At 37.8% G+C, this 22975-nt stretch overlaps 2 protein-coding genes across 4 annotated transcripts in view; one reads left to right on the forward strand and one right to left on the reverse strand.

The window, feature by feature from the left end:
* On the forward strand, positions 1-16104 carry RAB5A (RAB5A, member RAS oncogene family). Of its 3 annotated transcripts, none has more exons than XM_059846084.1 (6): positions 1-152; positions 5817-6069; positions 9319-9470; positions 10543-10665; positions 12476-12569; positions 14906-16104. In XM_059846084.1, the coding sequence occupies exons 2-6, from the start codon at positions 5907-5909 to the stop codon at positions 15019-15021; spliced, it is 648 nt and encodes a 215-aa protein (XP_059702067.1). In that variant the 5' UTR covers positions 1-152; positions 5817-5906; the 3' UTR covers positions 15022-16104. The 3 variants fall into 3 exon arrangements, with proteins under 3 accessions (XP_059702067.1, XP_059702073.1, XP_059702083.1); XM_059846090.1 differs by lacking the exon at positions 1-152 and adding an exon at positions 255-274; XM_059846100.1 differs by lacking the exon at positions 1-152 and adding an exon at positions 487-714.
* The window catches only part of PP2D1 (protein phosphatase 2C like domain containing 1), a 13424-nt gene continuing 6160 nt past the window's right edge, over positions 15712-22975 (reverse strand). Inside the window, 10 exon segments of the mRNA XM_059838600.1 lie at positions 15712-16657; positions 16660-16946; positions 17126-17269; positions 17495-17663; positions 17666-17703; positions 17705-17764; positions 18311-18323; positions 21158-21357; positions 21359-21400; positions 21402-21841. Coding sequence (XP_059694583.1) covers positions 16575-16657; positions 16660-16946; positions 17126-17269; positions 17495-17663; positions 17666-17703; positions 17705-17764; positions 18311-18323; positions 21158-21357; positions 21359-21400; positions 21402-21841 — 1476 coding nt within the window. The 3' untranslated portion in view covers positions 15712-16574.

Here is a 22975-nt window from a genome sequence, read left to right on the forward strand (position 1 = left end):
CACGGCTGCGCCCCCGCCCCTCGCCCCCACCGAGGAGCCGCCTCCCCTCTTACCCCTCCTCCGCCCACCCTGCCCCAGCGCGCCCGCCAGCCCCGACCGACCGACGGACGGACGTCGCCGCGCCGCCGCCCCGGCTCCCCCACCCCGGCCAGGTGAGGAGGCGGTGGCGGCGCGGGGGGTCCCGGCGGCGGCGAGACGCGCCTTGTCCGGGCTCCTGGCGGCGGCCGCTCCGCCGGCGGTGCGGGAGCGTCGTGCCGCGGTACGGGTGGCCGAGGTGGGCAGCCCGGCGTGCGGGGAGGGGACGCTGCTCTCTCCTTTCCCGGCTCAAAATGGCGCCCCCGGTTTTCCCACTTCCCCTTATTCCTGTGCCTGGAAGGGAGCCGCGGGGGAGGGGAGGTGGCGGCGGGGGTTGAAGGGGCTGGGCCCGGGAGAGCGGGGATCCTCCCCTGCGTGCGGGCGCTCCTGCAGAGAGGTATCGCTGTCTGCGGCCGGCCGTGAGGGCTGTGCCCCTCGAGTTGCTTGTGAGATATGGAAGGGGAGGTTGGGTGATGGGTCCCTCGCTTTCCCTTTCGCTTGCGTCTGGAAGAAGGACGGTGAACTAGGTGGGAAGTAAAATGCTCCCGACAATGCGTCGCCATCGGGGGGATCGCGACAGGCCTAGTATGGTGGATATCTTCTGCATCGCATGGAGTTGGAACTAGACACAAAGCTGGGGTAGGGTGGAGAAACAAACCTAAGCTTTTTGTGTTTTAGAGGAGAGCCGAATTGCATAAGAACTATCAAAATGTTCCAAACAGGGCCATGAAAGGCTGTTCTCTCAGCATTTTTAATTATTTTTTTTCTACCTTATACCTCTTTCAGAGCTCGGGGGTGGCAATGAGAGGCTAAGCAGCTAATTAAGCAGCTGAAAATAATCTGTTTCTTTCATGTAACTTTCAGGCAAAGTAAAAAATCATGGATTTTTTTTTCCTGTTTTATGGTGTCCCTTCAGAGTTACAGTCATGCTTACCTATAGATTGCATGTAGGTACTGTTCTCCATAATGGGAAATGTAAGGAAAAGGTAAATGTTGGCTGAAATGAGGTGGCTAGAGACAATGGTATTGTAGTCATCACTTGCATTTCCTGTATGATAAACCAGTTTATCTGAAAGCAATTGGTACCATTCATCATTTGGATGAGCTTATGAGATGGCTATTACCTTTAATTGTAGGGCTATGATTTTTTTGCAGCAACTGTGTTGATTCACTTGTTTAACTTACAGTCTCATTATGTTTCAATATGGCTTACATATGACAATCATTTTGTTGGTTATCTCTGTCACTGTCTTGAACACTGCAGTAAGGTGTCACACTAATTCTGCTGAACCTGGAAGGAAAATTCAGTTAGTAGGAGTGGCTAATATATAAGCCTTTGTAGTTACTGCCTTTTAAAACATTCAAGGAAGTCCAGTATGAAGAAATTTAAAGTAGGTAATAGTTGCAGTCTCAGCATTGTATGCGTTGTGTCCGAATGCAGCATACAAAAGTTTATTAGTAAGAAACAGTGTTGTTTGCTGTGAGATATAAAAGTGGTGGAATGTTCCAGTTTTAAATTTATCGTGAATTTTTTTTGTGTGGCCTTTCTATTTGATAATACACTTAATCACATTAATTGTAGGAACAGTGCTCACTGTCTTAACCTCTTCAGTAGGCTGGCTTTTGTCACCAATGTTACTTTGATGCTTCTGTATTAGCTGTATTGTAGTTGAAAATAGTCCAGTGCTTATGCTTACATGACTGAATTATGCCATTAAATTGAGAATTTGTAGGTATTGGCTGGAACTGTTGGTGTTTTGTACACAGACTCAAGCGTAATAAGATTTGTGTTTGATCTATTAAAATACTTAGTACTCTTTCATAAATGAAACTCAGACTGTCCAACAGCATACAAATTTCTCTCCTGGAGTGAGGAGAACACCCAGCATCCAGTAAACTAGTTGGTGGGATTTCCAGGAGTATTTGGCTAATAATATATTCCAGGCTTTGTGTTCTGGCATTTCAGCATGGACCTGCTCTGTCATGGGGGGAATATTCAATAGAAGAGTGAAAGTTCCTTATTAGCACAGTGACCTATGTATTTGTACTGCCCAAGACTGCAAAATGGAGTTTTTATGTTAAACTCGATAAAAGTAAGAAAATCTTCCTCATTTTCATCCATGTGAAGCCATCCATCTCAAAAAATTTTATAGTATTTTCTTTAGCAGATTTTTGTATTAGTAGGTCACTTCTGTAACTCCCATATGTATCAGTTTAAGAGCTTGTTTCAAGTCAAGCAGTTGTGTACTTGCCTTTTTGTAGGTGAATGAAAGTGTCTTACTCAGGTTTTCTTTCCTTACATATTCCAAACATATTGATTACATTGTATACAAAATTGGAAGGGGAGGAGAAGGAGAGCCATATCATTGGATTTTTTTCCCAAGAAATTTTCACCAGACCTGAGTTTGCAATGTATGTGTAGGGTACTGTGTGTACTATTCCTCCTGGGTTCTCCAGGTTTGTATTTTACTGATGAATTAAGAAATAGTAGAATGAATGTGACCTGGGACTTGGAGTGTGCATGGGGGACTGTGGCATTGAAATCTACTTCTGAATCTTTGTGAGACACAGTGTGCTCAGCTGACAGACATGAAAAGACCAGGCCAAAACCATTCTGCAGTGGCTGTGTCAAACTGCAGTACTGCTTTTCTTCAGATTAAGCAGGTACTTCCCTTGTTTTTTGTGTAAGTAAGCTGCCATGTTGTGAACTTCAACTACAGAGTTTTGGCATCATCTGAAACCTCAAAAGATTATAATTTCATATACACTGAGAGAAGGTGTTAGTGACTTTTTTAATATGTCACAATCATCAGGTGCTCTATCAGGTTTTCAGTCTTGAATTTTCTTTTATCCTGAGCTGTTAAAAAGTGGGTGGTATGACTAGTAGGATTCATTATTAATTTATTAGATGTACTGATGTGACTGTTGAATGAATGAGGTTTGCAGTATGTTTCTTAGATGGCCTTCCTATTAGGTCTTGTGGTCTGCTATCAGCTTGAGAGCTGGTTCTCTTTGTACATGATATCTGACTGTCTAGAATGATTTCAAGGGAGGGATGCTGTAAGACTGTAAACTTTGAAGGTCTCTGATAACTACAGCTTTTGTAGCTTGGGCATCTATAAAAATCAAGCTAGGTGTTTTTCTTGACAACCTGTGTCAGCTTTGTGTTCTGAAGTAGTTTTGCCAAGGGTAGTAATTACTGTTTCATGAGTGATAAAAATCTGAAATAATTACCAGCCATAAATGCTCAGGTGAAATTGATAAATATTATGCAAGTTAAATGTTCTTTTCTCATACCTCCTTTTGCTCTCAGTATGGGAAACAGCGAGTGAAAAATCAGTCGTAGGGAGTAAGCTGTGCAGTGGCTTGGTTTCCTCACTGTGTGTCATCTAGAAGTCACTTGCTCCCGGGAGTACTAAGTCACATAGTCATTGGATGTTGTCCTTATGTTTTTATGAATGCTGCAGAGTCTGGAAAAACATGGGACGTATTAAGATTAAAGGGTTTTAAATTATTTCATGGTTGTCCAAACACACTGGAATGCTACAGCAAACAGATGGGGTTTTTTCCATTTTAAAACAAAAATAACTTAATTGTCTTCATTACTTTTCCAAAGGAAAAGATAAACAAATGGCTAGCAGTATTCTGAACCACCTATATTTTGGTTATGCCTTGCTGCATTCTCTATTGTAGTACAATTAGGGAGAGATTAATTGTTGTCATTGGTCCATTTTTATCCAAATCGTTCCACAACTTCTGAATCATATTTCCACAGCATGGAGGGGGGAAGAGTCTTGCCTGAGAACCAACACACTAGTAGTGCAAAATCATTTTATGGTGTAAGGATGAAAGGTCTGATATTTTTAAAATAACTGGATCCATTCCTGTATTCTGAAATACTCCAAAATTAGTTTAATGAATAAGAATTGTAGTATAGAATTAAGGTGTGAATTAATAAGAATGATGGTAGGATTTGCAGGGACATTTTTGCTTCATTCTTTCACTGTGGAATACCTTCACATGTTTCTAAGAATATACAGCTAAAAGATAATACTTGATAGATTATGTTGTACAACTGAAATTTAAAAAATATGGTTTTTTAGTGTGATGTAATAGTCAATTGAACACAAACTCAGGACAGAATGCAAAATCATTATATTCTACCTCAAAGAAGGGAAATTATTTTGAGAAATAGGAGAAAAGGAGGAACATGAGCAAATAAAAGCGTCGCTAAGATGCTGAAAATATTTTTTAAAACCTGTATTCTGTTTACAATGAGAAATAAAGTACCTGTTTTTCAGCTGTTATGTTTTTCCACAAATAATGCTAATATTTTTGTTCTCATTTATTCTATGAATATTAGCTTCTAAGAGAGTATCTTACTGAAGGGTAGGGTTCTGCTAGACTGCTGAAACACTTTCCAGGAAAGAAGGTTCTTCAGGACTTGGGTTGAGGGAAGCGGGGGGAGAGTTAGGAAGGAGAAGGAATGCTTAGCATCTGAGCTAGGCCTGTAGCAAACTGGAAAGCTCAAGTGCCTGATCTGTGTTTGAAACAGGAAGGTGGTTAAAGACTACTGCTTGTTTTTAAATGTAGTTGCTTTATCACAAGGGATAAAGAACAGGAAGTCATTTGAAAGTATTATGTTTGCTTACTTTTTTGCAACATATTAATTAAAGCCATTTTTTGCATTAGGAGCATGTACTCTAACCTAACTCTCATCCTAGATGTTAGAAAAGCTGTATCCCTGCAAAGTGTGCTTAATTCAAGTAAATGATCAGCTGGAGCAGGACAAAATTATGAGCTAATTTTGAGAGGTCTTTTGTTTTCTATCTACTGTTAAGTGTGTAAAAGCATAAATATTAGGGTCAGAAGTGGTACCAGCAGAGTCAAAAGGCTTCCATTTCTATATGAATAAGTACTGTGGGTGGGGTTATTTTAAGCAGCTGGAAAGAAGAGTTAGCAGACTAAGCAATACACTGTTCATACTTGTTCTTACCAAAATCTCTGTTGTTAATACTGCTCTAGGACACACGTAAGTATTGGAAATTGAAATGTATCATCGTATGGTAGTTCTCTGGTAGTTTGTGCAAAGTGGCCTGGAATTATTACTGGTCAATTGGTTTTCATGTGGAAGGCTTCACTGTTGCTTCTCAGTACAGTTGTTAATTAGAGAGGATATTAATGGTTTGTGTGTGAAGATCTGTACTTGTATGTAAGGAAATGGTGTTTGATAGATGGGATAGAAGTGAATTGATGAACTACGCTTTCAAAGAAGCTGCTGTGGTGTTTGAGTTTTCCCAAATTGCTCCGTTTTCTAGCATCCTTGAGCAGTGCTGACTTTGGAATATTGGTTAGCAATAGCATAATTATGAAGAGTTATTCCTGCTTGTCATTTGTTATTTTACTGACAATTTGAAAGTCTGAATCTGTTGTGTTATACACCAGTCTTGATTTGTTAAGAAATAACAGGTTGCTGAGGTCTTGCAAGAAGCAGCATGATTGGATTTTAATGTGCTAATTTGAAGCTTTGATGAGAAGACTAGGTGTTGATGAAGATAACTGGTTCATGTGTCATAAATTCTGACTATAGTTGACAACTTACAAATGATGGTACCTGTAGTCTGGACTGTTGAATTTGGTAAATACTAGGTGAAGTTATGCATAATATATTGCATTAGTGAATGAGACTTGTCTTGCTTGGTTTGTAAATCTAATGCACCCACTGTCTTTTTACAAAATAGGTTGTTACTGGCAGAAGAACCAGGATTCAGATCTCAGTGGAACTTGCTTTCAAAAGCTGTTGAAACAAAAGACTGCTTTCTAATTTGGACATGGCTAATCGAGGAGCAACAAGGCCCAACGGGCCAAATGCTGGAAATAAAATTTGCCAATTTAAACTAGTACTTTTAGGAGAGTCTGCAGTTGGCAAATCAAGTTTGGTGCTTCGTTTTGTAAAAGGACAATTTCATGAATTTCAAGAAAGTACGATTGGAGGTGAGAAAATTACCCTGTTAATTTGTTTCATGTTATGTGTTTATATCGTCCTTGCCCTTGAAAGCCTTTAATGTAATGGCACTTCTAGAGTGGGTCATTGACAGCAAGGATCAAACCTGTGTCATTAATTGAGAACTATAGCTTTCTGAATTAAACACAAACATCCTTTTCTAGAGGAGGTAGTAAATGTGTTCTTAAACTGCATAGTTTTGAAACCTGGGCTAAATGTTACATTTTGTTTGTAAGTGGGTGTGTGGCTCTTTTAATTGTGCTGCATGCTTAATGCATGAAATAACTGCTTAGTAAGAATTATGAGCTTAGTTTCTGTGAAAAAACCCCAAGCATTGCATCTTCCATAAAGCTTGTGTTTGTCACTTAGGCATTCTGACTTTGATTTTGGAGAATTTACTACATTTCTGGATATATTTCTGTGTTAGTAATCACAGAATTTATTGTGCTGTTTTTCTGTTTTGTGATTTCAAACAAAACAGGTGCTGGCTACCAGAATTTAAAAAAAAATCTGTTTAGCTTTAAACAGATTTTGTCACACTCTTCCCCTTGGCAGATTTCTTAAGTTATGTTGTATTTTGGAGTTGTTTGTGCTTTGAGCTGTATTCCTCCTTGGATAGATTTAAATGTATCCTAAAACTACCTAACAGCATACAGACTTTACAAAGTATGTTTTTTTGTGAATTGATAAATACTCTCCAGTAGTTACTGTTGCAGCTTGCATGAGTCAGCCTGTTCCATTGTAATTTTTATGTGAAGGCCTTTCAGTGGTCTGTATGTGTCTTCACACACCAACAGTTGTTGAAATGTAAAAATGCTGGAAAGCTTACAAAAATAAATGCAAGCTGAATTTCATTGCATTCTTCTTTTGCGCAATTTCTAGCTGCTACATGTGTTTATTTTTTCTGTCTGTCAGCATAAATAGACAACCACATATTTTCTACTTTAGCAATCTTACTAATGCACACTTTTGGCTTTGTGCATTTTATCATGTCTTGAGGATGGGTGTTAGTATGATAGTTTCTGTATGCTCTGATAAACAGCTGTGTGGTAATACAGAGAGCATTCTCAAAGATGTGTTGTGAATTAGCTTTCCAATATCACCAAGGTTTTTAGTTTAGAAAAACAGTTAAAATTAAGTAAAATTCATTGTTCCATTTCAAAGATCTCAAAATTCATTTAACATTTTTTTAGTTTTTTTCTTGTTTTAGTGTTTGGAATAACCCAAACCCTGTTATGCTGATCAAAATCTAAAGGTTAAACAAGACCCTAAGTTCAAGTTCAGATATGTAAGGTTTAGTGTAATCTGTATTAACTTGTGCCTCTTCTATATCAAATAGAAACAAGGATATGCTATATAATACAGCTGAGAGCTGTGTTGGGATTCAGAAAAGTTTTCTATAGACAAATCTGTCTAACTCTGTGGCTTGTAGTTGCCTAAGGCATAATTTTCTTTGTATACAGAAGGGCCTTTTAACAAAGAGAGGCTTATGTGCATTGTGAATGTGGATAAAAACATCTGAAAGGGAGTGCAGTAAAAGGCAGACATGTTTCATGGTGGTGGTGTGGTTTTGCCACTTCAGACTAGTGTAGCAAGGCCTGTTAGTTGCTTAAGACAAAAGTGTGGCTGTTAAAGATAGACTTTCAGATAATTAACAGATCATTAATTGTCAATTTACTATGGCCTTGGCAAGGTCGAAGAAATTTATCTTTTTTTGCAGAAATTAACTGTCATTTTAAAGTGGTTGAAATGTTACTTTTGACAAAAACAAGAGGATTGCAAAGAATAAACCTCTTGTTAATTCTCTTTCCAAGTGCATACCTTCATTTATGCAGTGTAGGTACATTTTTTTGTTAAGAGAATAATGTCTGTGAGAACTTAACATCTTGTCTCTGCCTTGGAGAAGTATAATATTGAGCTGGTTCTAGGGAGAAAGCCTTTAGTTTAGTGCAGGATGTACGGTGTTTTTCCACTCTGCTTTGGTTCTGGGCTGCTTAGGGAGCTGCCAAGTGGAGCCTGTTCTTCCAGCGTTGGAATATGTAGCATTTAGAGAGATTTATGTTGATTTAACACTGGAACATCAAAGCTTTTACCTTCTCCAGCCTGCCTGCTCATCTGTGATGGATGCTAATACCCCTGAAGCAGGAGCACCTGACCACTTAAGGAGTCAGCTTCTGGTCACAGTTTAACCCCAGCCAGCAGCTAAGTACCATGCAGCTGCTGCTTACAGCTGAGACGGGGACACTTCCGTATGCTAGTTACAATGTCCTTTACAGAGCACGATTGGCTTCATTTTGGTTTCTGTAATGAGTTGAGTTGAAGGTTGGAGCAGTTTTGGAATGATTCATACACTATGGTGTCTCAGAATATGTAGGACAGGATGAAATCCAAGGTATGCAAGCATTATGGGTCAGTGTCTCTTCAGCCATTGGATTTAAATTGGTCACAGTCCATCAGTGTGCCTAGTGATCTGAGTTCCTGCTTCAGCTAAGTAGTGGGCTTTCCTTAGTTAAGTTTTTAATATGGATTTCTATGCTGTGTGGGCACTCATCTCCATACTTCTGATTGTACCTTAATCTGAATGGAAAAATTTTACTAGTAGTAACTGTTTGAAGACTTGGAATAAGTTAGTATTTTCTGGAAGACCATTATTTATGGTAATGCATTCAGCTGTAGTAGCAATAGCTGCAAGTTTACCTGAAACTACAGGCTGTTGAAATTGTGCTGAAATTAATTCTTGAGATGACTTGAAAAGTCAAAAATATAGCTGCTTTGAGAACAAGAACTTAAAAGAAGTGCTTCTTTCTTCCAGACCTGTTAGCTAAGGTGAAATCAAAGTTTTAAGATGCTATTCAAGTAATACAAATATGTAGAATTGAAAATACCTGAACTGTTGGATTATAGCATGATGGGATGCTGTTGCTGGTACTCTAGTATACATCCTGCTTCAACAGACTGTATCTAGAAGCTTTAAGAGGAGGCATACGGTTACTCAGATTCACTATAATGAAAAAGGGAATTCTTTCCAGTTTTTGCTTTCTTTTGTCTAACTTGAGGAAAGTCCAGTTGTTTAAATAACTCTGTCTTGATCAGAGTCAGATTGTCAGCTAATGATTGCATCAAACCTGTTGTATTTTAATAGTAGGCTTGAAATGTTTTGCATCTCTGTGAGCATAACTATATATGAATATAGAGATATGAGCAAACTTCTGGTTTCATCACCTCTGTCTTTTTTGTAGCTGCTTTTCTAACTCAGACTGTATGTCTGGATGATACAACGGTAAAATTTGAAATTTGGGATACAGCTGGGCAAGAGCGGTACCACAGTTTAGCACCCATGTACTACAGAGGAGCACAAGCAGCTATAGTGGTATACGACATTACAAATGAGGTAAGTACTGGATTAGGGATGCACAAGGGAGATCTGGAAGTTACCAGTCTTGCACTGATCTTAACTTATTTTTTTCTCACTGACTGGTGTAAATCAGTTCATCATTTGTAGAATCATAGAATGGTTTGGATGGGAAAGAGCCTTTAAAGGTTGTCTAGTCCAGCACTCCTGCCATGGGCAGGGATGCCTTCTGCTGGACCAAATTGCTCATTTCATACTGCACTGTGTAATGTCAATTTGTGTCTAAACTTTTCTGGCTAAAAGTCTGTTTCTAGAGTTGAGGTTTTGTTTGTCGTTGTTTGTTCTTTTTTGGGTTTTTTTTTGTTGTTGTTGTGTTTTGGTTTTGTTTTTTGTTTGTTTGTTTTGGGATTTTTTTTTTTATTAAAAAGATGGAAAGGAAGAGGAAAAATCCTCTTGTAAAAGTGTTTCAAACTCACCCTCAAATCAATTCATAGAGTTTGAGCTTTTACTCTCATCACATTGCTGGTGGCACCTTTATTTCTGATAGTGCAGACATTATTTTAGTATTGTATTTTTGCAAATTTTGATTAAGGATTGGAAAGGTAACACAAGCTATTGAGATGAAAACCTAAGGTTATTAGAGTTCTTTTTATTTGAACTAGGATGAGATAAGCTTCACTAGTTTCTGATAAAATTAGACTTAAAACCCAAAACTCTAAAAAAACCACAGAAATCATGTACCAGAAAGAACAGACCTCAGTAATTAAAAAATCATTTTGAGGCCTTTTCAGTGTAGCCGTTCATACACTTGAATCTTGCAGAGAAACTCAAGTTCCTGTTTTCTCTCTTAACCACTTCTTTCCTTACTCTGTCTGCACAAAGATCTTCCTACATATTTACTTCAGCATTATCCCAGCTAAGCACAGTTGAGAACTAAGGTAGGAATGTTTCATTTTAAAAGCTCAGTTGGCAATTTGGAGTCTTCGTTTGGACTAAGGTAGCAGCCTTGCATTGGTGTTTTGTGCTTGAAGTGTAGATAACAGAGATGGGGATAATAGGTGAGTACAAAAGGATGATAAAACTCAGTTGCATCATTTGTAATCATTAACAGGAGTCCTTTGCCAGAGCGAAAAATTGGGTCAAAGAACTTCAGCGACAAGCAAGTCCTAACATTGTAATAGCTTTAGCAGGAAACAAAGCTGACCTAGCTAACAAAAGAGCTGTGGATTTCCAGGTATGTGCATAATTTTTGTTCATAGAAATTGCATTTTGTTTGAATAGATAGTAAATAAACCTATGGGGAGCTTATATGTATAGCCTAGCTAGTTATTATAGAGGTCATGCTGTTAAATATAAATGTCAGCTGAGACTAATTAAATTATACATGCTACTGAAAAACCTATTTCTGTAAAAGTAATATGGAGGAATAGACTTTTTGGAATAATTAATTTGACTTTGAGGAATAATTAATTTATTTGCATATCTTTAAGGCTAATTGTGTATCTGTTCTTTGATGTGACCTCTTTCTGTCTTCTACCCAAAATTACCAGTAACTAGACTTTCAGTGGATGAGATAGCAGTAAATCAGTGCAAACTGTTCTGTCTGGCTTGTCACCCAGAGAATTTTGATTATTGTATGATACAAAGCATTGATGTGCCTAACTTGCTTGGGCTGTACTGTTGAAGCAGTGTTGAAATTTTAATTGAGCCTTTCATGGCATTTATTTTGGTTTAGGGGTGCTTTCACTGGTGTATTTTATCTTCTAGAAAGTTTAATCAAGTCATCGGAAAATAGCTTTTAAACTGAATTAAGCTAACTGCAGGTAGTTTTGGTCCATTCATGATTGACTGAATTTGAATTAAGATAGTATTTTAATTAGTCAGTAATTGACGGTTTTTAATCTGTGTTTGGGGTCACTGTTTGAGATACAGCTGCATATAGCAGTGAATCTTTTTGTAACTATAGAGAGTTTAATTAAAAGGTTAGCAGTGATTTAGGTGTTTTTCTGCCAGTTTTTAAATTTTATACTTCTGTGACAGTTGACAGGCAGGTTTGGTTTTATGAAAAATTGTGGTGTTTAACAAAAATTTCATACATGACTGCAGTCAATAATGTAATCACATTTAACTACCAAAGTAGACCTACTTGTACTGTGTTTTGAGCAGAGTCAATGTTTTTCAAATGGTAGGGGGTTTGCTACTGCGGATTTATTGGCTCCTTGTGGGCTTGACAGGCCTTTCTCATTGCAAATCAAATATTATATTTCTAAGTATTTGTTAATGTGTTGTTTCAGGTAGAATTACATAGATCTTAGCAGGTGTCAGTTAATTATAGAGAGTTGTTGAGTATTCTTATCATAGGTGTTCTGTAGTTCAGCTTTTTTGTAGGTTTCTTATTGAATGCCAAGGCAGTTATATAATCATAAGAAGCTGGAGATTCTCAGCTGAATTGACTAATAAGTAGTGGGAAAAATAGCATGGTTCTTAAGAGCAGTGTATCAGATTAAAATTCCCACTGAAAAGGGAGGTAACATGACAAATTACTGATTACTGCTTATTTGCTGTAACTGTGAATTTATATCAGGATAATAAAACTGTTCTGATCTATCTGCCTCATGGCTGAAAGATTCAAGATAGTTCAGACTGCCTTTTTCCAGGGTAATAATGGACTTGCTGACATTTGATGGCACTTTTGAAGCTTATTTGTAGTTACTGTCAGAGCTAATGTTTTACATTGGGGTTATCTCTTTCATAAATGTTTTCGTTTTTAATTTAGTTTTGCCTGAGATTTTTCCACTTATATATTTTTAAGATTAGTAGGGATCTTTAAGACTCCACTTAAAGTTGTTTAACTGATGGCGAAATTGTAACTTCTCCATAGCTGGTGTATAAATTTGTCAGATGGGTGTTTCCACAAATTGTCTTTCTTTCAAAATGCTGTAGAGATTGTTTCTTTGTAGCAGTTAAAAGTACAGTGTGTAATGATTGTGTGTGTTTTCTTTTTTTTTTCTTATGAAGTAACAGAATCTTATTTTAACTTTCAGGAAGCACAGGCTTATGCAGATGACAACAGCCTATTGTTCATGGAGACGTCTGCCAAAACATCTATGAACGTAAATGAAATATTCATGGCAATTGGTGAGTTTATGAACAAAATAAGAGCTTTAAAGGGAATGGTTTTCCTGAGATTTAGACCATAGCAACCTTCCTAACCTAAGATTTCTGTTCTTCATGTAAATTATTTTTGGTATTGAAGTGTTCTTACTCTCTTTCATTTGTTTAATTTTATTTAAGCAGCTATCTGAAATCCAAAAGCTGTGCCAAAGATGGCAATGTGTGCTTAAATTCAGTGTCCAAGTTACAAGTAAAGGATGCTGCATGTGAAAAGTAAATCTACTCATATATTTTTAACTTAGAATGATCTTAGGGATTTTCCTAAGATGCTAGCATGTAGTAGTAAGTATAAACCAAGAACTTTTGTGTTCCATTGATACCCAAAATTGTACGTAATTGTTAAGAGACTTGTGAAAGCGGAGGATAAAGAATTCATTTTTAGGCTGGCCACTAATCTATTTAGTAGTTACCTTAATTATAATAGATGCTTTGCTAGTAGTAATGTAGAGCATCAAATAACTCAATCTGTTTTGTCTGTTGCACCTCTCTAACCTGCTTTTTGTGAAAAAACATCATTGATGTTAAAATTAAATGTTTTTAAAGAGGTCTTAATCTTCTGCTTTCCAGGCCAGGAGAGCAGGAGGTAGTTTGTGGTGTCTTTCAAACTTCCAGCAGATGCAAATTAAATTATCAGCATAGCAACACTTTATAACAAGTACTTGCTTCATATTGACTGTAAGTTATTGAAAAAGGAGGATAGACACAGACACTTAACTGACAGGAAAGTGTATTTTTCTCTTAAATGTTCAAGATAGGCTTGCATTTAATGATATAGAAATGCTCAACTGTACTATTCTGGTGAAATTTCAAGATTAATGGTGCAGGTTGTTTCCTGTTTAAAAAAATCCCCAAAATCTGATTTTTTTAAAAAATTTGATACATCAACAATAATACTTGCCTCCATATTTTAATGAAGCCTCTAAAGTAAATTTGAGTAAAAAATGCCCAATTAGTAACTGTGTGTTTTGTCTGCAATGTTTTTTGGCCATGTGAGAATTTTACATCAGTGGGGTGAAATTCAGCTTTGTCAATGCATCAGAACAAGATCTGTACAGCAATAGTTTCTGAATGGAAATTCTGAGGAGGTTATATGTATTGCACGTAATTTAGAATGACCTGCAAAATATGGATGCAACCCTCAGGGCCATGTATAAATATGATCCTAAAGCTGGGAGAAAATGAAAAGTGAGAATGTTGAAAGAATTGTTGGATGCAAGCTGCAGCTGCTTCTAAATTGACTGCTTCAGCACTCATTCAGAACTCCCAGTTAAAAAATCCCAATGCTAATTCAGTTGTAGGTACAGTTCTAGAATCCAAAACATTGCTCTGAAGATATTTTTCTCTTGGTGCGTTGAGCCTTTGTACTGGCTCAGCAGCTTAGTACCGTGTGGATTCTTGGGTTTCACCACAGAACTCTAGAACTGCTCAAGTTGGAGCGGATATCAGAGGATCCCTGTGCCCCACCCTTTTGCCCAGCACCCTGAGGTTATCTGGCACCACAACATGTTGCTGTCAGCTTTGCGGTTTTTTGACTGGGTTTCATTCATTTTAGAAAAAGTTATTTTAAAAACTGACAGAAGTAATTACTTTGGAGTAAAACCATTCAGCCAAACTATAGAACACGGGTGGTTGTTGGGCCCTGGTAAGATAGGCCCATGGAAGTCCTTTTGTGTAGAACTTAGCAATTTTCTGATGGAGAGAAATCCAGGAGAAGCTACTGCTCAGAAGGGTGACAGCTCTCACCCTTATTTTTTGTGTTAAGACTGAGGAGGAATCTTGGAGCTGCAAGGGCAACAAAGAAATTACCAGTCAATTGACTGATAAAACTGGAGAGAAAAGACAGCTTGGAAAAAAACCAGGACTGGCTTGATTTGGTGTTGAGGGCCATTTTATATGTTGTCTGCAAACACTTATTCTCTCTGGATATCTGGGAGCTGTTTGACCCATTTCTGTCTGTGTTTTGTGCCTTTTCAGTGTTTCTGTATCTTTTTGCACTAACATCCTGATCTTAAAGCCTGTTCTGTGTGGGTGGATTCCTACAAGAGCTGTCATTTACTGGCATAGCACACCTGTGCAGATACATTTTACTGCTCAAGTTACCGAAGCGTTTCACTCCTGGAAATCATGAAGTAGCTAATCATTAAGAAGTGTCTTCACCTCTTTTATTACCAATGCACCAAATCAAATCAGATTATACAATAAGTACGCTGATGTGCCTATAATGTGTTGTTCTGTTTGCTCAGGTGATTTAATCTTAGTGAAATCTCAGGTTTAACTCTTACTTCCTGTTCACCCTACAGCAAAAAAATTGCCCAAGAATGAACCACAGAATGCAGGAGCCAGCTCTGCCAGAGGAAGAGGAGTAGACCTTACTGAACCCACACAACCACCCAAGAGTCAATGTTGTAGTAACTAAAAGATCAATTGCTTTAAACTGTTCTGAATATTCTTCTGCTTCCTAACTGTTAATAACCATGGAATTGGAGTGCTTAACCTGGTCCAGTACAGCTTCCAAACAGCGAAGAGACTTACGATAATAGTCAAGTTCATGATACAGAGTTTTCTTTTCACCTAAAATTTTAACATGCATGTATCCACCACTGGCTGTAATGTTTCAGCAGTAGAGGAGAGATGGAGGCGGAATAAACTTCCTTCAGTTGAAAGGTTTTAAAAATCAATTGTTATTATTAGGGGTGTAGAAGAACTACTTTCTGTGGACCTAATTGGCCAGTTCCTGTAGCCTCAATACTGATCACTGTTATAATAAATAGAATTGGGTCTTATCATAATTCTCAATTGTGCTTTAAAACCTCCTTAGAAACAGGGTCTAAAAATTACTTAAACTTATTTGCGGTATTGATGCAGTTGTTTCTGCAGGTATCCATTGTTTAGTTATACATTCCATAGGTTAATAATTTTATTACAAATAATACTTGCATTAACAATTTTAAGAATCCTATGCTTGCCAGAAAGTGGAGTTTTAGTTGGTACACTGTATGTAAATTATATCAACCCAGTTAGTTATCTTAATGAATTAGTGATGAATCAAGTCTAACTTCATTTCTAATCTGTTCAGAGGGTACAGACCAGTAAATTCAACTCTACAACTTAGGGTATGGGGTTTTTTGTCCTCTACAAACTGTAAGAGCTCTTCAAGTAAAACCACAACAAACTCGGTGTCTGTGACTTCTTTCTTGTTTCTGATCATTGCTGGCCATTACAGTTTGTTTTTCCCCTAAGGAAAAAAAATATAGTGCACTAACGATTATGTACATCCAACTTGATTTTAAATTTGGATATTAATGTACTGTAAATAGGTACTCTGCATTGTAGTCTACATTTGTTTAATACTTTCTGTAATATTTAAGAGTTGCTTAAAGGTATACAGAATGTACAGTTACTTAAAGCTAACTTTTTTCCTCTCTAATCAAAGGGGGTTCTGAGTTCTTCCTTTATGGCTAGAACAGTAATAAATGATGCTCCTGTATCTGTAACATAAGTACTGCTGTCTGTCAGTAATGAACTTCGCAACTTTGTTTTCCAAAGTACATTTTATTTTGATCAGTCCAGTATATTGCACTAATTCTTTTAGTTATTTTCATTATATGAAATCTACAAAGTGTGTCAGAAGAGATGAATTAGTCTATTTAAATGTTGAACTGATAGAAACTTACTTGTGCAGATTTTAAATTTGCAGTAATCTGGGTTTAGCAAGAAAAATGACAGTTCACCAGTGTTTAGTTTTATATTGAGGTGCTCAGGTTTGAATAAAGTGGTTTAAAAAATTTTTGATTGCTGGTTCTTATTGAGAGTTTCAGGAGGTTTTACTGCATTTGTACAGTTCCAGACAAGATGTCGGATTCACTGTATGGGTCAGCATTTACGATGCTTACAATAAATTCATGGCACAGCTAAATATAAGCTTGTCCTATATATATTGTGGCACTCCAGTTATCCTGTGATAAATCTTTAAATGTTGAGGTAATGGGGTATCTTATCACATCCATTTAGAAGTATGATCAAAATAGTAATATTGTCTCTTGAACCTGCAGCAGTGCAGTCTTTGCCAGTTGTTCACAAGGTGACTTGTTGCATTGCAGTGTCTCTGAGCTGACTGTGTCTCTTCTGCAGCTTGTGATTTGCAATTGATCAGGTACAATTTTTGTGTCTTTTTCAAACTGTGGTGGTGGTTTAGAACCCAGTGGTGATACAGTTTTTAGCAGTTCTTGACCAACATCACCTGCATTCACTTTGTCACAAAATGAATTGGAGTCCATTTTTTTCTGCCAGCTGTGTATTTGAGTCAGAATTAAGATAGCATGGTTTTGTCTATTTTGGGAGCATTTTCATGGCTTTAGACCTTCATGCCAGCACATTCTCTTGCAGCTGTTTATAGCTGTGACTTGGACCTGTTGCACAGAAAGTGTTGGTTTCTTCTTGCTCTGAAGTCTCACAGTGGATGAAAACTGAGATAAAATTTTCTGTCTTCAAACTGAGTTCTTCAGAGTCACCTTGTGTGCTAGAATTGGAGTAGTGTATCTCTATTCTTTGAATTTACTTCATTGTTACTGAAAAGAGATTGTTCTGGATTAGGTTGATTTTTGTGGTCATTGGTTTCCTTATTAAGAATTCCATTTTTACTATGCCTATAATTCTTCCAAGAACATTTTCACTGATTTTGTTTCAGGTTGCCTTTTGAGTCACTCTGAAAAATACTTTTATTGGAATAAAATAGCTGTATTCTATCTGGCAGATGATTAATAGTGTTTGAGTCAGTTAAGTTGTCTCCGGGGAGGGATACTAGATACTGACACACAATGTCCTGTTTTGTTGAACAGTGTTCATGCATTCTCAAATCATGAGTGAATGTTAAGAGTTGGTGCAAGTACTTCAAGTAATCCAAAACCCCTCAAAGCCCGTTAGAAGCCAAAATAAGAAACTGGCAAATAACATTGATAGGGACAGATGGAGTATGAGGTACAGGTATAACAGATGTTCTTTTTACTGGAGCTCTGTGATGTCCAAGAGCCCTTATAGTTCTCAGGTATCCCTCTACAAATCTGGTTTATTAGTGCTGATGTTTCTACCATTCTGAAGTGTTTTCTCTCATATTAGAAGTGCTGTGCTCTTGAGGGACATGACTCCATTTTTGTGTAAGACTGCATATACATCATCTGAAGTTTAAATAGTATTTATAGCATACTGGTTTTGTTGTTTTTTTTTTTTAAGATACTGCTGTTACAGTATCAGCCTTTTTTTAAGGACTGGGAAAAAACCTGAAATCATAGCTAATAATCTATTTAACAGGCAATGATATGTCCATCATTGAATCTCTTCCTGGTTTTACAGCAAAGTTTTCTGTGGTTTTTCCCCTTCCATTCTTAGAAGACTGTTCTGGAATTTTAATCTCTTGGCTGCAAATAAACTCTTATAAGGAGTCTTAGGTGACATTTCATTCAGCTTAAATTGCAGTCTAATGTGAAAAATATGCACTCTTGTTTAAAAGCCAGTCAAGGTGCAACTTCTCTATTTGTCTCAAATACTTTTTCTCCTATGAGAACATGTGCTTTCAAGTGTCTGAATGAACTCAGCAAGAGGTTTCAGCTCAGACTGTTTCTGGCAGCCTACAAATTCTAGTACTTGAAAATAATTTGGACATGATGTAGGATTTAGTGTTTTCTTACAGGATGCCTTAAATCTCTTACTTGGTTAAGGCACCTAAGGGAGCAAGAATTCTTAGTCATTGTGGGAAGTTGAGGACTAATTTCTTGGCTTTAGTAGGAAGAGGTAATTTCCATGTCCCTCAATGTTTCTGAAATCTGAGAATTAAAAGTGTTAGAAATTGCAACACTGCAGGGGGCTGGTCATGGTCAGATTTGAATGCAGAGCATAAAGGAAAGAGCTCTGAACCAAAGTGCTGTATTGTTTGAGATCCTCTGTGGCTGCCCTGGGGGACCATTTCTTGTGATAGGGGAGATGTTCCTCCGATCTGTTGGTATAAGGGCAAAAGCAATGCCAGGCAGAAGGAACTTCCTTCTGATGGGGTGGTTTTTTAGGCATGAAGCTGGCTGCAGTGTGTTCATTTATGTTGTATTTTTAATATCATCTGGCTAGACTGGGGCACAGACCTCTGAAAAGGGTGTATGAGTAGGCATTGCTTACACAGTAGTTGTGTTTCTTGGGCAGTATTGGCATCATCGAGTGTAGGAAACAGCTGAGTGTGGTCTGTGAAGGCGGATTTCTTCTGCTTTAAATGAGAAAGTGATTCAAAATACCAAACAGAAGGATGCACCTTTTTAATTAATTATAAATTTTAGATGCCTTAAGTTGTGCTCTGTATGTTTCCTTGTGCTTGTTTCCCCCTCCTTCCTCTGATTTCCATGGAGAGCTAGAAGAATGTGTAAAATATTCTTTAAACCCTTGGAGCAAGACCACCACCTGTAAGCATAACCAAGGCCATACTATAACCCATGTGGAACAATATGACTGCAAGAAACAGTAAAATCTAGTCCCTTTTGGATGCATGTCTCTCTTGTCTGCAAACCAGAGACAGGGCAAAAAAATCAACAAAACTTAGCTGACTTATCAATGTGGGACTAAATGAAGAAGATGGCCCATGTCACCACCTCCTGCTCCTTGTATCTGGCCATCCTCTTTAGTTGCTTACCTGGAGCTGAAGAAACATGTCTTCACTTCTGTAAGAATGCACTCCTTGGGGAAAAATTAAGGTTCATGTTGCATGAATTTTTTCCTTTGATATGGTACATTTGGTGGAAAAATAACTGTAGTAGATTAAATAAATGTGTATTTAGCAGTGGTTCAGAAATGTGGACTTGAATCATAAAAGATTTAAAGTACTTCTGATGAACTTCATACGTTAACTTGTTAGCAAAGCTTGAATTTATGGTATCCTTAATTGCAGCCAGCATGAAACCCTCTCTGTAAGGAATGGATGAGGCAGGTAACAAGACCCAGAAGCAATTTGGTAAAGAATTCACCCAGCCTCAGTTCTTGCCTTCATCAATCTCTTTGAAATAAAATATATTTCCAATAAGGTGAAAACAAATGCCTCTGAAAACACTGCAGCCTTTTAGTGAGATAAGGCTGTATTCCAGTAAAGGTGTGACTGCATTTCCTGAAAGAATAGCTGGGCTAGTGCTAAACTACCAGCCCAGCTAGTGTTTTGATACCGGTACCTGTCAAGGTCACATAGGTGCAGAAAGCTTATTTGAGGTAAAGTACTGTAGTAGCAAGCATTGAAGAATGGAGGTGATGGGATATACTATAGTTACCTAGATCAATGTCAGTGATAAATTTGGTTTACAGTGTTTCTCAGGCTGGCAGATAAGTGCAAATTGTTGGGGGTTTTGGTTTTGGTGTTGGGTTTGGTTTTTTTGGGTTTTATTTGTTTGTTTGTTTGTTTGTTGGGGGTTTTTTTGGTGTGGTTTTTTTTTTGTTGTTGTTGTTGGTTTTTTTTTTGTCCTGACAACAATGAAGTCTCTCAAATGGTTCTCCCTTTTTCTACTGATCTTTGACCCTCTTCATTAATTTTCTCAAATTTCATGTGGAGAAATATGAAGAAGTCTTACAAGTTTTGTGAATGCACACATCACAGAAGAAAGAGTGCCTCTGTCAGCTGCAGTGTCAGCCCACTCCTTACTAATGCCAGGGAGAGTGATAGAGAAGTGGTGTAGTGCTGGGCATGTGCTTCAAGCAGAGGCTGGAAGAGAATGTAGCTGCAGACACAAATCCATTTGGAACTCTTCACCCACCAGCTTTTTTATACCCACTCTGCTTTTATTTTTTTACCCACTCTGCTTGTGTGTTCCTTTGTGGGAAAGCAGGTATCTTGCTTGTAATCTCACAGCTGTTTTTCTGATTGTAATAAATAACTGATTCTGCACTGAAGAAAAGCAAGGTTCTACTTCATAAGGAAACAGGTCTGAATAGTTCTTTAATAAGAGTAAAATACAACAGATTCCTATTTCAGAAAGTAATTATTCAGATTATTTCCTCAAATCATGTTTTCAATTTGCTGGTCTCAAAATGGGGTGATACTTAGTCCAATGAAAGAAATTAATTAAAAGATTATCTTAGGCATGTTTCACCAACACAAGGACTTTGACACCTCAAAAATCTGAAGCTTGTCCTAAAGTGATGACACTTTTAACCTCTTGATTTAAAAAAAAATAAAAAAAACCCATACTATTCTTGCAGAGGTCACTTGTGTATTATGGAATATTTCCTAACTCTTTTACATTAATCAATTGAATTAAATGCTTTAATTCAAATATTGTGCTCAGGCTACTTATCTAATAAGCTGAATACTATTGTCTGATAGCAGTATCAGTTGTGAGGGAATTTATCATGTCTCCTTCACATTGTCAAGCTAAATGAATTGCTGCTTTTTATCTCCAGATGCCAACTGCCAACAAATCTCTAGATTAATTTAGGCTTTTAGGCTTGCTCTTTTTTTTTTTTTTCCCTCTTTTTTTTTTTTTTTTAACTTAATTGCATGAAGGGAAAAAAATCCTGGTGTGGAATGTACTTACCTATAATAGCAAGGTGCACTAGCCCAGGAACACCTTTGGCTGTCCTGACTAATGGGCCGTGTGTGTTGTTTTCAGGATGAGGATGTTTTCTTTCTTCTTCCCCAGTGCCATCCATCTCTTCACTAGGAATTCTTTTTCCCACTGAAGAGCCACTCCAGTGAACTTTGGAAACCTCATTCCTTCCCAGCTGTAAAAATCTGCATTCTCCAAAAGGACTTAGCATACACTTGCCTAATAGACTGGGCTTGTTGGTCTCCTCATTGCCTGGTTCTTCTCTTTTTCTCTGTAATCTGCCTTGATTACTCTGGCAAAAAATTCTAGAATTTGTTCTTTGTCACTTTTATTTTTGTGGGAAGAATCCATGTGAGAGAGCTGTTCAAGAAATAGAAGTGGAAGCTTTGCTACAATTGTTTCTGTAGCTGTCACACCGTTACAGCCATCAAGAATCTCCAGAAAACATGTATCTGACCTACTTTTGTGGTTGTCCAGCACAATAAACCTGTCTTCCATGTCTCTCTGCCATGTGGAATTTTTATCTTAGCAAATCAGTAATACTTTTATTAAAGAATTATTTATTTTCTTAGAAGTACCAGGATTGTTGATATTGGCAATATCACAAAATGGTGTGGGAGTGGAATTATCCTCAAGGAATTCAAGTGAGTAATGAATCTTCTGCCGATGTGTCTCAGAGAATTTAGCAGTGTAGAATTGTGTGAAATGACCTGACTAGTCAGCATCAGCTTCTCTGCCTGTCCTCCAGCCAGAGCTTGTATCTTCCCCTTGTCCCCCTGTACCTCCAATTCTTCCACTCCAGCTCCTTGCTTCAGTCTCCCCCATCAGCCCAGTCTCTCTCACCTCACTCTGCTCCCCCAGTGCTGTTCCAGGCCTGGCCCCTGGTGCTGCAAAGCCAGGAGTCAGAGCTGTAGAGCTTCTGAGCAAGGTGCTTCCTGACAGAGCCCTGGTGGCGCAGAGGGACCTGTCTGAATTCACTCCCTGCACATTGGCATGTCTCTACCTGGCATGGGTAAACTGATGCTGCTTTCTAAATATTGTAACTTGCTCTGATTTGGGCAAATTGACTAGAATGACGAAAGAAGCACTGCTGATGCCATTTCAGCCAAGTTGCCAAGTGGTAGTTTAAAACCTGACCATCTTGGAGCTTCTATAGGGAAAAAAAGACTTTTGGCTTAATACATTCAAAACAACATATTTTCCAGATCCTATTCTCAGGAACAGCTAAGCCATTTTACCTAGAATTTTTTCCCAAGTGATTTCTGCTTCAGGCTTGGAAAATTTCAGTGTCAACTGCTGCTTGCATAACATTCTCTCTCCCTAAACCAGCACGTGACATACATGCACAGACACCATAACACAAAATCCTGACACCATGTGAGCAGCTAAGCTTGCCAGCCTATACTTCATGTATCTACCAAGTATGAAAACAAATGTTTATATTCAAGTTGATTATAGGTTTTTTTTTTAGTGTCTAGCATTTATGGATGAGAAAAATCGGACAAAAATGCATGTGCTGTTGTATTCTCTATTATTTCTGTTTCAGTTCATCTTTGTTAACTGCTGATAATTCATCACCAGGGCAAAGGAAGGTAGTTTAGCAGCAGTTATACCCCACAGCCACATTACAAGAGCAGCCTTTGGGAATTTCATCCTACTTTAACCTCATTCCTTTATTAGGGCTCTCTCTTTGCATTCCATACAGCCACACCTGAATAAACTATTTTGCACCTGTTTTCTCTTCCAGGATTTCAGCTAGGAAGTACATTTTTTTTTTTTTTGGTCTCACTACTTCTCTTCATCCTA

Source organism: Haemorhous mexicanus, chromosome 1, assembly GCF_027477595.1.
Source record: "Haemorhous mexicanus isolate bHaeMex1 chromosome 1, bHaeMex1.pri, whole genome shotgun sequence".
Classification (NCBI taxonomy): domain Eukaryota; kingdom Metazoa; phylum Chordata; class Aves; order Passeriformes; family Fringillidae; genus Haemorhous; species Haemorhous mexicanus.

What these genes read in the sequence shown, in the direction of transcription:
- RAB5A (XM_059846084.1), top strand. Translation starts at nt 5,907, where the DNA reads ATGGCTAATCGAGGAGCAACAAGGCCCAACGGGCCAAATGCTGGAAAT. An exon ending in TCAAGAAAGTACGATTGGAG is followed by an intron (nt 6,070 to 9,318) that starts GTGAGAAAATTA and finishes TCTTTTTTGTAG; the next exon opens with CTGCTTTTCTAACTCAGACT. An exon ending in TGAAATATTCATGGCAATTG is followed by an intron (nt 12,570 to 14,905) that starts GTGAGTTTATGA and finishes TTCACCCTACAG; the next exon opens with CAAAAAAATTGCCCAAGAAT.